The sequence below is a fragment of the Emericellopsis cladophorae genome (assembly GCF_022114955.1).
Source record: "Emericellopsis cladophorae strain MUM 19.33 chromosome Unknown NODE_4_length_1054762_cov_117_872525, whole genome shotgun sequence".
NCBI classification, from domain to species: Eukaryota; Fungi; Ascomycota; class Sordariomycetes; order Hypocreales; family Bionectriaceae; genus Emericellopsis; species Emericellopsis cladophorae.
The window spans coordinates 845207-860132 of NW_026250929.1; the positions used below are offsets into that span (position 1 = coordinate 845207).

The following is a 14926-nucleotide window of genomic DNA, read 5'->3' on the forward strand; positions in this document are numbered from 1 at the left end:
TTGAAGAGTATTATGTGATGGGGATATGGACTTCGTCACCACTTTATCGTCCGCGACTTGATGAGGGAGGGGGGTTCCGAGTTGGTGGACTCGCTAATTTTGCGGGCCGCGTTGCATCCGTCTATCCGCGTTTCGGTTCCGTCTATCTAGCGGATACGTCGTCTTTGTGCCTTCTGCCGCGTGCCGTGCCGGTTCCGCCCTACTCTGTCTGCCACGAATGCTACTATAACTCTTGCTTAGCGACATGGACTGCGCATCGTTCTGCTCATGTGATATTATTAATCGCATCGGACCAATAGACCCTAATATATGTATTAGATGTCGCGATAGACTACGCACGTACTCTTCTATTCCATTCCCGTGGCTAACCGCTAGTGGAGTGCGTTGAGGTCGTTCCGACGGAGGCGGATCCTCGGAACGGATAGACTGAAGCAACCTGGACAACTCCCAACATGGATCGATCGTGGTCGATAGCTGGAGATTTTAATCACTAGGTGTTGTCCTTCTCTTGCTGTTTTGTAGATTCATCACTTTGAACTTCTAATCGATTCCTATTCAAATTTCATAACTACATTTCATCATGTCACCGCATGCCATCCCAGCCGAGGCCAACCCCCTTATAGACCTCAACAAGTTTGCAGTCACTCGGAACGCTTTCTTGCCTGCCGATAGCCCTTGCGAAGTCCTCTCGGATGCCTGCTATCAGCCGTGGGAAATAATAGCCCAGCACTTGCCGCAGCACATTGAGAGTGGCAGCATACGGAGGGCTGTTCAAGCCTTGCCTGTCCTTCCCACTGATCGCTTACGGTCATTATCAGAATGGCGTCGGGCATACGTTATCCTGGCTTTCATGACGCATGCCTACGTCTGGGGCGGTGATCAGCCCGAGCAAGTGAGTATAGCAGAAGCCGGAACCATCAACTCACACTGACTCTCAACCAGATCCTCCCCCCACAAATCACCATCCCCTTCCTCCAAGTATCAGAGCACCTCGAGCTCCCGCCCGTTCTCTCCTATGCTGCTGCCAACTTGTGGAACTTTGCGAGCACCAGCAACGATTTCACCGACCTTACCAGTCTCCGTACACTCTGCTCGTTCACAGGCACCGAGTCCGAGTCGTGGTTTCTCCTGATCAGCGTCGCCATGGAGGCGAGGGGTGCCGAGATCATCAACACCATGACGGAAGCCATTGGCGCTATCAGGACCCGCGACTATGAGACGATTACAACGGCGCTGGAGCAACTGCGGGATTGTATCCGAGGGGTCGGCATACTGCTGGACAGAATGTACGAGCGCTGCGATCCCATGACTTTCTACCACAAAATCCGGCCATTCCTCGCTGGCAGCAAGAACATGGCTTCTGCCGGATTGCCAAAAGGTGTCTTCTACGACGAGGGAAATGGGAAAGGAGAGTGGCGCCATCTTCGCGGCGGCAGCAACGGGCAATCATCCATGATTCAGTTCTTTGACGTTGTCCTTGGCGTCGATCACAAGGGCAATGGCGACAGCTCAACGGCGCCAGTCGACAAAAGCTTTCACGCCGAGGTTCGAGAGTACATGCCAGGGCCCCATGCTCGATTTCTCGTACACCTCTCTCGTATGGGAAGCATCCGCGAGCTGGCGCTGTTACCCCCTTCGACCCCTGAGCAGCATCGCCTCCGCGCAGCCTATACTGCAGCAACGGAGGCTCTGACAGAGTTCAGAAACAAGCATATCCAGATTGTGACGAGGTACATTGTGCTACCGTCGAGACAGTCTACCAGCAATGGGGCGAGGAAGAACCTTGCAAGCTCGTCGTCGACTCAAAAGACGACGCAAGAATTAACGGGCACAGGTGGGACCGCTTTGATTCCTTTTCTCAAACAGTCCAGAGACGAGACGACCTTTGCTGGGCAATTGGACCAATAGTATACTAGATTCGTTGCATAGATACATACAAGTACATACAGAATTCACATGGCTTGGCAGGCCGCCTCACAGATGATGACAGCATGGACAACTTCAATAGCCTGGAACTATGAGATTCAGCCTCGTGAGCACCATGTTCGCTAGCACTAGTAGGTATACAGTCCTATTGGCGTTCTCATTGTCTATTCTTTTCACAGTATACTCGAATTGTGTAAGTTCTAGATGAGTTATATTGTACTTTGACCTTGCTCTGCAGAGGAACTAGACGGAATGCAAATTACCCTCCGAGTTAACACAAGTTAGGCCTTGACCATGAAGGCTTAACTTAACCATCCTACTAGTTCGTACCTTACCTGGTATACTTGCCGCGTGCACACACCTTGAAGACGGACGCTGGTTCACAAGGTTTAATGAAACTGACTCTGAGGCTAAATAAAGTTTTGGTATCAAAGCAGTCCTCACGCCAACGTTCATTCTTCCCAGAAGAAACTCTTCATCCCACATTTTCGTATCACAGACAACATAATGGTACGATGCAGAAAGACAGAAAAGAAAACCGCCAACTCACAGGCCCACGCGGTCCCTGGCTCTGCTTCTTGGGCCTCCAGGAAGGAGGCTGAGGTGAAAGTTGTCGAGCGCGTCCACAGTGCCAAGAACAGCGGGGACGACTGCCGGGACGCGGAAGCGAAGGCCCGCGAGGCTTACGAAGAGGGTGAAGGCAAGTTGGTACCACTGGTCAGTAGAGTCTATACATTCTTTGAAGTTCGCTTTACTTAACATCGACAGCCCCCATTCTACGACCAGGTCTGCATGCCGAAGCCCATCCGCGCAGAACCCATCCTCGAGAGGTACTTGCGCTTCCCAGTCGAGGAACGCAAAACGTACTACCTGTGCGCCTCAGTGCCGGAGCATTGCAAGATCCTGTGGGACTGGTCTTGGCGGAAGGGGCAACTCGATGTCTGGGTTGAACTACCGGATACTGCCCACCCACACTTTTCCACGGCGCAGCTCGGCTCAAGGAAACTGTACTGGAAGATGTGGGAGTGGATGAGGGAGGAGAGCGAGTGGCAGGCTTGGAAAGTAAGAGTGGATGAGGGAAGGGCGACAGCGGCAGATTGCAAAATGGGTCATCGAGGATGGGGATGGGTGACACCAACCTGGCCCGAATTTTGGCCATTCAATTCCGGCAACCTATACATTTGACTCTTGAAGAGGGAATTCATTGCTCGTGAACATACACCTTATACAAAGCGCTTATTATTTGTACCTAACCTGTCGTGATGTTAGAAATGATGTAGGGTAGTCCGGTCAATCTTGCTGAACCCTCATGTCGCGCTCAACCGCGTTCAATTCTGGACCTGTCCATGTCCCATAGGATTGACATTAGTCAACCGAATACCTCAATCACTCTCCCACAGAGCCAACTCGTCCTTTCCTACGGATTTATCAGACGCCATGCCGCCTCGCAAGCGCGCAGCAGCCGATGACGCCAGCGCTGAGCCTGTCATCAAGCGACGCTCAACGCGCCAGGCAGCAGCATCAGCGCCGCCAGTGGCTACGACTCAGTACGCAGAGTCCGATACAAAGAAATCAAAATCACCCGTGAAATCAACGACACAGAAAGCCAAGGGACACAAAGGGACAGCGGCCCCCGACATTGGCCATGTCAAGCCCCAGTCCAAGGGGCCTTTGCAAACACATAGAGCCGCCAGTAATTCGAGAGATGTGACGCCCAATCCAGACCCTGACACCATCCCCAGGGAGAATCCGGACGTCGAGCGCCACGATGGCCAATGGTACTGGCTGATGAAGGCCGAGCCCGAGACGCGCATGGAAAATGGGCACGACGTGCGGTTCTCTATCGATGACCTGAGGGCCTGTGATAAACCCGAGGGGTGGGATGGCATCAGGAATTATGCAGGTTTGTCGTCCGCTGCGCAAGACAAGACAAGACGACACAGCTGACACTCGGAAGCGCGCAACAATCTGCGAGCCATGAACGCGGGCGACATGGCCTTTTTCTACCACTCCAACTGCAAGGTGCCAGGCATCGTCGGTACAATGGAGATTGTGCGGGAGGCGTCCGAAGACAGTACGCGAATTTGGGACTCTGCTTTCCAAAAACTAGACTAATTTACTGACTCGAGACAACAGCCAGCGCCCGCCGACCAGGCACGCCTTACTACGACCCCAAGTCGACCAAGGAGAACCCGAAATGGAGTCTCGTACACGTCGAGTTCCGCCGCAAGTTTGCGGTCCCCATCGCCCTCCCGGAACTACGAGACCTCGGCAAGGACAACGGGCCATTGGCGAACATGCAGATGCTCAAGCTTGCCAGGATGAGTGTCAGCAAGGTCTCCAAGCAAGAGTGGGAAGCGCTCTGTGCGCTGGCGGATAAGAAGGCCAAGGAAGCAGGATTGAAGCATGAGGACGCGTGAAAGTCATAGTGTATCATTTCGTGACTAAGCCTGTTCTATCGTTCATTTCCGTTTCTGCTGCAGCAGAGCACTGCTCTTGCTGGGTTCATGTTAATGACTGGGTGAGTCTCATCGTCACGCTCTACGCCCAAAAGGCCCTGCGCACGAAACGAGCGACCGGCTCGACAATCTGGCCAGTGTGAGGGACGAGCTGCTCCATCCCGCTCGTGAGACCGTCATCCTTCTGCTTGGCTTCCTCGGCTGCGTCGCCAGCAGCTGGGTGTTCGACGACCTCCTCTTCGGCAGGGTGTTCCACGACTTCTTCCTCTTCCTCAGCCGGGTGTTGGACGACCTCTTCCTCTTCCTCAGCCGGGTGTTGGGCGGTTTCTTCCTCTTCGGCAGGGTGTTCCACGATTTGGTCCTCTTCCTCGGCTGGGTGCTGGACGACTTCTTCCTCTTCCTCAGCCGGGTGTTGGACAACCTCTTCCTCTTCCTCTTCCTCGGCCTCGGCCGGGTGCTGGACGACTTCCTCCTCTTCGGCAGGGTGTTCCACGATTTCGTCCTCTTCCTCGGCTGGGTGCTGGACGACTTCTTCCTCGCCTTCAGCTGGGTGTTGGACGACCTCTTCCTCTTCTTCAGCCGGGTGTTGGACAACCTCTTCCTCTTCCTCGGCTGGGTGTTCGACGACTTCCTCTTCGGCTGGGTGTTGGACGACCTCTTCCTTTTCCTCAGCCGGGTGTTGGACAACCTCTTCCTCTTCCTCTTCCTCGGCTGGGTGTTCGACGACCTCCTCCTCCTCTTCGGCAGGGTGTTCCACGATTTCTTCCTCTTCCTTCTCGCCTTTGGCTGGGTGCTGAATGACTTCCTCTTCCTTCCCGACACCAGCTTCGGGCGGGTGGGCGACCTCTTCTTTGTCATTGCCACCACCAAGGATAGCATCAAGCAGACCCTTACCGTTGCCGACATTCTCCATGTTCTTCATGTCTTTCCCACCAGCAGGGATGTCGACAACCTTCTTCTTACCTCCAGCAGGCTGTGCAGGGGCAGTTCCGTTGCAGCCCGCCGGGGGAGGCTGGATGCCATCGAGGACATTGCCGTCGTCGCCAGGACCAGCGGGGAAGTCAACTTCATCGCCCGTGTTGGGGTCGATGATGATGGGACCTTGGTCCTCGGCGCCATCTCCTGCGCCGTCACCTCCATCTTTGATGTCCTCTCCTGCTCCAGCGTCGTCGCCTTTCTCCCCCTGGTTTCCTTCCGCGTTGCCATTTCCAGCTCCAACGCCCTTGTTGTCGCCTCCAGCAGCCCCGTTGCCTGCTCCAAGAAGCCCTCCCAGACCTGCGCCACCATCATCTCCTGCTGCTTCTCCTCCCCCGAGCAGACCACCCAAGTCAAGACCGCCTCCGCCAAGCAAGTCGCCCAGGCCACCGCCGTTCCCGCCGGCCGCGCCTCCGCCTCCTAAGAGATTTCCAAGACCGGCACCTGCGCCACCGCCCAGGCCGGCACCGGCCCCGCCACCTAGGAGACTGTCGAGGGGATTGGCTTGGCGACGGGACAATGGACGGATGGGCTTGTGAGGCGCGGCGAGGGCTGTTGCGTCGAGCAGCAGGACTGCGACGGAGAGGGCTGTGTAGTGCATGGTGAAGATGCACTGGATGAATATTGTCTGGGTTTGAATTAAAAGTCGAACAAGACGAGAGGCGTCGGCGTCAAGCCAGAGCGCGAGATAGAAGAAGCGAGAAAGAAAGAAACAAATGTATACAAGCACCAGGCTTGACCGAAGAGAATGTGGAATAAAACAGGATGGAGAAAGGATGCCCTGTGGAACGAAAAGGTCTTTGGGACCAAACCTCGTCCTTTTATATCTCTGGACATTGTCAGCAAATTGAGCGTTTTTGCTGTGCCCTCGCGACGAGACAAGCTTTTCTAACGTTTATGAGGCAGCGGAAACACTTCGTCTCCAGATCTAGACCGGCTAGCGAGACCTCCGCCGGGCCAAATTTAGCAGCAACAAGCAAAGAAAGCCACAGCCTCAAGTTTTAGAGTCCAGCGGATCGACAAAGGCCCGGTAACATCCTCATCGTGGGTTTCGGATCGTGGGGTCCCCAACTCCCGCAGCTCTGCCGCTCCGACACTCCAGGTTTCAGTAGTAAGAGCCGTGTCTCAGGGTCTTGGATGTATTACGCACATATTAATCAGAATCACGACATTTCAACGTGATGTGCTTTGTGCAGGTGGTCCAAGAATGGTATAGTATGCGAGTTGTTCTCCCCATGTCGAGTCATACATGTCATCATGTCGAATCCCCAACAACATCGGGCTGGTGCGACAGCTCTGACTGCGCCTGCTTCATGATTAACAAGCTCCCAAATCCGGATGATTCATGTTCAGAAAGACCCGCTGCCCGGTACCAGCAACGACTCCAAAAAGTTGGCAGTCGACTGCAGCTCTTCGAGTTGCCCCCCCTCGGTTAGAAGCACGACCTGGTGTGCGTGCACAACGTCGCGCGAAAAGCTTTGCCCCATATCCGGGTCATTCGTAACGTCGAGCTGCTGTCGGACTTGCTTGAACTGGTCCGCCACGTCAGATAGCATTTCTGGCGACAGCGAGATGAAGGCAGGGTACGACAGAATCTTGCGGGATGTGTTGAGATCCGACTCCATCCACTCCGAGGGGTTGTTGGTGACAATGTTCATAATGGCATCCCGCACGTCAGACAGGGAGCTGATGACCAATGGCGCCAAGGTTGCAATGGCCGAACTGGCCCTGCTCGTGTGAATTTCTGTTATGAGGTCGAGTGACTGCCGCACCTCGTCATGTAACCGATAGAAGGCTGTGCGTAGAGCAGCAACAGTCTGGCTGTCGTCATGGGAGACGACTCGATTCGTCGTGGGTTCAGGCTTGTTGAAACTCATGTACTTTGCTTTGAACGCGTCAAAATCGCTGCACTAGTCAATATCAAGTGTAATGGAGGTGTTGAGACCTCTACTCACGCCTCGATTAGCGGTAAGAAATCATTCATTGTCTGGCGGAGCATGGTCAGTTGTTCATCGGGCTGCTCTAGAGCGCTCAGCGTCTCGACGATCTGGACCCGCCCACTGATCATCGCGTCAGCTTGGCCTTGGAAGGTGAGTAGAACATCATGCAACTGGCCCGTCCAGGAGGGAAGATCGCCATGCAGGGGCAGGTCGTCCGAGTCCATGTCGCCATGATGCATGCGGTAAAAGCAGGCGCAGTCGTGTACCAGGTGACCAAGTACACTCATCTGCTCCTGGATTGCACATAGCGACTGGTAGATGTGGCGAATCAGCGGCGTTTGGAAAGCGATGCGATTCGTCATGTTTGCCTCAGTGTCGCGCGTCACATCGTTGAGCCGACAGCGCAGGTTGGCGAGCTTGGGTGCGAAGTTCAGAACATGTTCAGGGTCAACATTATCGTCATCTTCTTCTCTTTCCTTTTCTTCTTCACCATCCTCCTCGTCAGGCTCGTTGCTGTGGCCGGTACCGTCGTGTTCTTCCGCAGGTCTTAAAGTCTCCAGACGGGGTTTAGACTGGCTTGGTGTGCACGCTGGACGAGGACGTCCGTCGACGTCCGGGGCTTCGATGATATTACTGCGAGGTTGCTTGCTGATGGGTCCCGGTAGCCCTGGGACTTTCTTCTTCAGTGCTTCGGCGAAAGCAGACTGCTCGCCAAGGTCGACAAGGTCGCTGTCGCTGGCCGCGTCGTCGGTGAAGGAGTGCACGGACCCAGCATCGTCAACCTGTTGCCAATCGTCTTCGATGGCAGGCTTATCGCCAGACGGCGCCATGATGCGGTAAGGCGGCTCCAGTCGTCGGCTCGCTCTCGAGGGCGGGACGCGGATTTGCGAGCTGAAAGATCGCACTGCCCGTTTTTTGGGCGGAGTATCGATGGAAGATGATGAAGGAATTAGATTTAGGAGGGGAAGCGACACAAGTGCAAGGCAACGCAGTCGCTGCGGTGGCCGGCAGCCTGTTTGTCCATGGCCACTAACAACTTGGTGGATGACATATAGGCGCAGTGCCCCGGATTGCGATGCGTGGTGTAGGACCTGTAGGTGCAGGTGCAGGCAGCTATCTTGCAGCTGCCTGCAGCCAGTCGACAGCCATGGAAGCACCGATGCTGTCGGGTACGACTACAGTGCGAATACATGTAGTTTCACGAGCTGTGTATATGCTCTAGGTAGCGATAGTGAAAATGAGGAAAGGCTCTATCTCAGCGTCTTTGTTGAAGGTACGACGGCTGACGCAAAAGCGTGTCTTGGACATGGAGAGCTTTTGAAATGTGATTGTAATGTACCTGGCATTTTACAAACACTTGACCGTTGAATCATACGATAACAACAAAACTAACATATCAAGGCCGATTCAGATGATTACTTAACGAGCAAAACGCATTTGTATAGATAATGACATCGTCGGAATTGTGTTTAAAATTTTCCTGTCAGCACAATTTACCTACGCGACGGGAACTACTGGATTGTCTGACTAGGTTACACCCTTAGGGCTGCACAACGAAATAGATACCGGGTTGCCAAATCCAACTGTGGGGTCCCACCACGACCCGACTTACACGCGGCGCTTCGTGTACATGGCCTGCAGCTGCACATGAGTCAAGATTATGAGAATATGGAAGATAAAGTCTATCGATAGCCCATATCTGTGGCTGACCCGAAATTGCCTTTTTCATGGACGTCTCCCGTTCTGAACTGTGTCCACGTCCTGTCCCTAACTTTTTCCCCCGCTATGGGGAATTCATCCAGAGGTCCCGTACCTAGCTTAGCACTTATGCTTGCTAACTACAGCCTCTCCAACGTGAGGTGTGACCTAAGCATTGGTAGACTCTACTCGTCACACATGAATGCTCAATTGAAACGTGATGGAACAAAATCCCCAATTTTAATGGTAGTGGGCCGCAAATAGTGCCAAGGTAGCGCAGGCAAAGCATCTTTGTATTTGGTGAGCTAAAGCGTGAGTAAATACTGAGTTATCATGGTGAATGTCAAAGCTCAGACAGAAATGGCACAGGATTCTTCGCGATTGCTCATCGTTGATGCTCTGCATGCTATATGAAAACGGGGGCTATAAACAGAGAAAGGTCGAGCTGAGGAGCGGGACCGCCAACAGAGCACTCCTTAGTTGTCGTCCATAAATACCATGAGTCTAGTACCCCGCACTCGTAGCTTGCTTCCAAATAGATTTGACTATGCCACTGAGAGCCTTACGAACTGCAGCTTGCTTGTGTCATGCACTCTTGGTGTACTCCGTACCTACACACATATCTACTAGAAACTTACACCTAAGAAGGGCGCGAGTCTAGAGGCCTTGCCAGGTCCTTCAGCCGCTCATCCAACAACGGGCTCAGCGTATATTCAACGGGCAGTCGTGGACCGGGAGAATTATTATACAGGGACTGTCGCCAGCGTGGCACATGCGCTTCGGCGCGTTTCAGGCGGACTACATCGGCGCTTTGCATGGCAGCCGGCCGAAAACACTGGGCCACACCCCGTGCTCCGACCGGGCACGCAAGGCAGCATGTCGGCCGTGGTGGCTAATGCGAGTTCGGGCAGATGCGTACGTGGTGCGTAGTGCTCGATGATACATGTAATCGTAGCAGCAAGGCGCAGTTCGTACTGGGATCAAGCAGCGACTGTGCTTATTCTGTGTTGCCGTCGCTCACCGGCAAAGACGGCCCCTGAAGTAGACCATTGCTACGGAGTACGTACGGATACTATCCCCGTAATTCCTGCCCTGTTTGCTGACGACAGATCGGGAATCCCGCGCTAATACCAAGGCAACTCGACCAGCTTTTGCACCAACAAATCCAGGTTTGCTGTGCACCAACAAAATCAGTCCGCGGAGGAGGAACGGGACAGGCTGATACATGGGTGACATCGGCACAGGTAGAGCTTGACATGGAGCGACACGGGGCGTTAAAAATTCGCCGAGTCGAGGAAGGGTGCGTGCTCGTCATGGATTGGCATAGATGGCTGATCCGATGACCTGCGGCGGGATGGAGGGCGAAGCCTCGCTGACGACGATGGCGGCGAGGCGAAGATGGCCTGATCCTGGAGGGCTGTGCTGTTGATGTTAGTCGATTGCTAATTAAAAGGAGCGCATGCAGCCAGTTGCATCTAACAAGCCAGCCATCGCAGATCCAATTTCCTCAACTCCATTGCGCTGGTTTTTTTTCTGCCATGAGACAGTAGGAAAGCGGAAAACGGACTAGCGAATCAATAAGCGATCGGCACTGCACAGCGGCCTCGATAGACGTCTTCGCGCCCCTGATAAGCTCTGAATTTTCGCTCACCGCCTAAGGCCAGGTCGGCGCACCAGCCACTAAGCCAGTTCGGTCGATCCGCCTTCGGTACCCCCATTATCCAATAATTCCCCTAATTGTGATGCCTGGGCCCTTGCACTCATCCATCCATTCATTGAATTCGCAAGCACAGGCAAGCAAAGGTACCGACTGGACCTGGCTGACGGCCCTCTACTTGTGCCCTGGCCCCTCTCTCCTCCACTCCTTCGCACTCCTCTCTTTACATTGTTCCAACACCTGTTCGAGGACGCGAGGGACTGCCTGGGTTGACTGGAACCGCAGCCGCCTTCATATTGTTGTTTGAGCTTGGGCCCGCCCTCCTTCTGTGCTCTGCTCCCGCCCACTCGTGGCCAGTCGGGACCAAGGATCAAGCTGTAAGTGCTCTCCCAACGGCTTGGACTGCCAGCGTATGGAGCGTCGTGAGTGTGAATCTGGAACATGGCTCTGTCTAGCGGCATGCATTGGCGAGACAGATCACAGGAACCAAACCACCTGAACCCCTCCGAGACAGTTCCAGCACAGGTTTGTCAATATGAACTCACACAATCGTGTACTAGGTTCGGCGACTACCAATAGTGGCATTGCCTCGACCACCGCGACCCGTCTCCCATGCCCTAGACCAACATCCGCTCGCCGAGTTAGATTTTCCGAACCCCTCGACGCCACCATGATAGCGTCGTCGCTCTTGCCGACGCGGTTTCGCGGTGAGCCCACGCTCTCGCAAACCGCCAAACCAACATGGCTGGGCAAGAAGATGACCCCTGGTCTCCAATTCCTCGCCCGTCTCGCCTGCTCGCACCCAATCCACCTGGTGGTGCTTGTGACCATCCTCGCCAGCACCTCCTACGTCGGTCTGATTCAGGACAGCCTCTTTGACGGCGCTACAAGCGTGGGTAAGGCCGACTGGACGTCCCTGATTGAAGGCAGCCGCAGTCTACGTGCTGGACCCGATACGCAGTGGAGGTGGCAGAATGCCGAGGGCAACTACTCCTACGACGCTGACCATCTTGCCCTGCTCACGCTCGTTTTCCCGGACACCCTTTCCACCGAGTCGCCTAGCACTGCGCCGCTCTCGCACACTATCCCGACCAACAAAAACCTGTCCGTTACGCCTCTTCCCTCCACCGAAAACCCCTTCTCGACCTACACCCAGGACAGTATTCTTGCGTATGCGCTGCCCTTCTCGGAAGCTCCCGAGTTCGTGTCTGTTGCTCAGGAGATCCCTAATGCGGATGCTGAGGAAACGGAGACCGGCCATGGCCGCGAGAAGAAGATGTGGATCATGAAGGCGGCCAAGGTGACCACGCGCAACACGGTTGCGCAGTGGGCCAAGAATGCCTGGGGCGAGTTCCTGGACCTGCTGAAGAATGCCGAGACGTTGGACATCTTCATCATGGTCCTGGGCTACCTGTCTATGCACCTGACCTTTGTGTCGCTCTTTGTCTCCATGCGTCGCATGGGTTCCAATTTCTGGCTGGGCATGAACACGCTCTTCTCGTCCGTTTTTGCCTTCCTGTTCGGCTTGGCAGTGACGACACGGCTCGGCGTCCCTGTCAGTGTCGTCCTGCTGTCGGAGGGTCTGCCCTTCCTCGTGGTAACCATTGGCTTCGAAAAGAACATTGTCCTAACCAAGGCCGTACTTTCGCATGCCATTGAGCATCGCAAGGCTCAGTTGCAGGAGTCCAGGAAGGAGAAGACGCGGGGCAAGAAGGTCGCAGAGCCCTCCACCCAGGGTCTTATTCAGTATGCCATCCAGGCCGCCGTGAAGGACAAGGGCTACGAGATCATCCGCGACTACGCCATTGAGATTGTCATCCTCGCCATCGGCGCCGTTTCAGGCGTCCAGGGCGGTCTGCAGCAGTTCTGCTTCCTCGCCGCTTGGATCCTCTTCTTTGACTGCATCCTGCTCTTCACATTCTATACGGCTATTCTGAGCATCAAGCTCGAGATCAACCGCATCAAGCGCCACGTGGAGATGCGCACGGCTCTCGAGGATGATGGCCTCAGCCGCCGCACTGCCGAGAACGTCGCCCGGAGCAACGACGACAAGGAGCCTCAGGAGACTTCGCTGTTTGGTCGCAAGATGAAGAGCAGCAGCGTGCCCAAATTCAAGGTGCTCATGATCACATTCTTCATTGGCATCAATGTGGTCAACTTGTGCACAATCCCCTTCCGCAACCCTGGTTCATTGTCGAGCATTCGTTCGTGGGCCGGTGGTCTCGGCGGCGTGGTCTCGAGCCCACCCGTCGATCCCTTCAAGGTTGCTGCCAACGGGCTCGAAAGCATCCTCGCCTCGGCCAAGTCAAGCAAGATCCCTACACTCGTCACCATTCTCACACCTATCAAGTACGAGCTTGAGTTCCCCTCGGTACACTATGCGCTTTCGACTGGCATTGGTGGCAGTGGCACCGGGCCCGACACTTTCGGTCAGCTCAATGATTATGGCGTCGGCGGTCGCATGGTGGGAAGCCTGCTCAAGAGCCTCGAGGACCCCGTGCTCTCCAAGTGGATCGTGATCGCGCTCGCCTTGAGCGTCGGCCTCAATGGGTACCTCTTCAACGTCGCCAAGACTGGTATCAAGGAGCCCGAGAGGAGCGTCGATCGCGCCGAGCTTGCCAACGCTGAGCGCTTCAATGATACTGGCTCAGCTACTCTACCTCTCGGCGAGTACGTTCCCCCGACACCTCAGCAGACTCGCCCCGCAACGCCCGCCATCACCGAGGACGAGTCGGACGGTACGCTTGTTCGGAGGAAGAAGGCCCCCATCATTGACTCGGGGATCCTGCGAACCAATGATGAGCTCGATGTCATGTTGGCGGAGAAGCGCAGCAGCGAGATGACCGATGAGGAGGTTGTCAGCATGTCCATGCGCGGGAAGATTCCTGGTTACGCTCTGGAGAAGACACTTCAGGATCATGAGCGCGCTGTCAAGATCCGCCGGGCCATCATTTCGCGAACCAAGGCTACGAGGGACGTGACCAGCTCGCTCGAACGCTCCAAGCTGCCGTACGAGAACTACAACTGGGAGCGCGTTTTTGGCGCCTGCTGCGAGAACGTCATCGGCTATATGCCCCTACCTGTTGGTGTTGCCGGTCCCCTGGTTATCGACGGTCAGAGCTACTTCATCCCCATGGCTACGACCGAGGGTGTCCTGGTGGCCAGTACAAGCCGCGGCTGCAAAGCTATCAACTCTGGCGGTGGCGCCGTGACTGTGCTGACTGCTGATGGTATGACTCGCGGTCCCTGCGTCGGCTTCGAGACACTGGAACGCGCTGGCGCAGCCAAGCTATGGCTGGACTCGGATGCGGGCCAGAACATGATGAAGGATGCCTTCAACTCGACCAGTCGCTTCGCTCGTCTGCAGACGATGAAGACAGCGCTGGCCGGCACCAATCTGTACATCCGCTTCAAGACTACGACCGGCGACGCAATGGGTATGAACATGATCTCCAAGGGTGTCGAGCACGCACTGAGTGTCATGGCCACCGAGGGTGGCTTTGAGGACATGGCCATCATCTCCGTCTCTGGCAACTTTTGCACGGACAAGAAACCCGCTGCCATCAATTGGGTTGATGGACGTGGTAAGAGCATCGTCGCCGAGGCCATCATCCCCGGCGAGGTCGTCAAGTCTGTTCTGAAGAGTGACGTCGACGCGCTCGTGGAACTGAACATCTCCAAGAACCTGATCGGTTCGGCCATGGCTGGTTCGGTGGGTGGTTTCAACGCCCACGCCGCCAACATTGTCGCGGCCATCTTCCTCGCCACCGGCCAAGACCCCGCTCAGGTCGTTGAGAGTGCCAACTGTATTACCACCATGAGGAAGTGGGTACTCCCCGTTCTGTCTTGGACGACTCCTTGCTAACAATGTGCAGTCTTCGTGGATCCCTCCAGATTGCGGTATCCATGCCTTCCATCGAGGTGGGCACCCTGGGCGGCGGCACCATTCTCGAACCTCAATCGGCTATGCTCGACATGCTTGGTGTCCGTGGCTCGCATCCCACCAGCCCTGGTGATAACTCGCGCCGCCTCGCCCGCATCATTGGTGCTGCGACACTTGCTGGAGAACTCTCGCTGTGCAGTGCCCTTGCGGCTGGACATTTGGTGAAGGCGCACATGGCACACAACCGCAGCGCGGCGCCGTCCAGGAGCACCACACCCGCACCGACGGCCCAGACCCCAGTGTCGCTGGCCATGACAAGTGCTGCTGCGCAACAGAGGAAACGCTGACGGGGGAACCTCATTTAGAAATTTCCGATCTACAGTATATA

The 14926-nt window shown here is 55.3% G+C and overlaps 3 protein-coding genes across 3 annotated transcripts; 2 read left to right on the top strand and 1 right to left on the bottom strand.

Moving 5' to 3' along the window:
* Positions 1-580: 580 nt before the first annotated feature.
* J7T54_006654 (uncharacterized protein) lies at positions 581-5784 on the top strand (the record flags this gene model as incomplete). The annotated part of the gene is made up of 11 exons (XM_051503108.1): positions 581-749; positions 819-892; positions 943-1834; positions 2009-2032; positions 2106-2119; positions 2479-2643; positions 2695-2988; positions 3379-3829; positions 3884-4000; positions 4063-4290; positions 4481-5784. The coding sequence occupies 11 exons, from the start codon at positions 581-583 to the stop codon at positions 5782-5784; spliced, it is 3732 nt and encodes a 1243-aa protein (XP_051365465.1).
* Positions 5785-6709: 925 nt separating this feature from the next.
* Positions 6710-8130, bottom strand: J7T54_006655 (uncharacterized protein; the record flags this gene model as incomplete). The annotated part of the gene is made up of 2 exons (XM_051503109.1): positions 6710-7265; positions 7316-8130. The coding sequence occupies 2 exons, from the start codon at positions 8128-8130 to the stop codon at positions 6710-6712; spliced, it is 1371 nt and encodes a 456-aa protein (XP_051365466.1).
* Positions 8131-11325: 3195 nt separating this feature from the next.
* J7T54_006656 (3-hydroxy-3-methylglutaryl-coenzyme A reductase-like protein) lies at positions 11326-14885 on the top strand (the record flags this gene model as incomplete). Its single annotated transcript, XM_051503110.1, has 2 exons — positions 11326-14480; positions 14531-14885. The coding sequence occupies 2 exons, from the start codon at positions 11326-11328 to the stop codon at positions 14883-14885; spliced, it is 3510 nt and encodes a 1169-aa protein (XP_051365467.1).
* Positions 14886-14926: the final 41 nt, after the last annotated feature.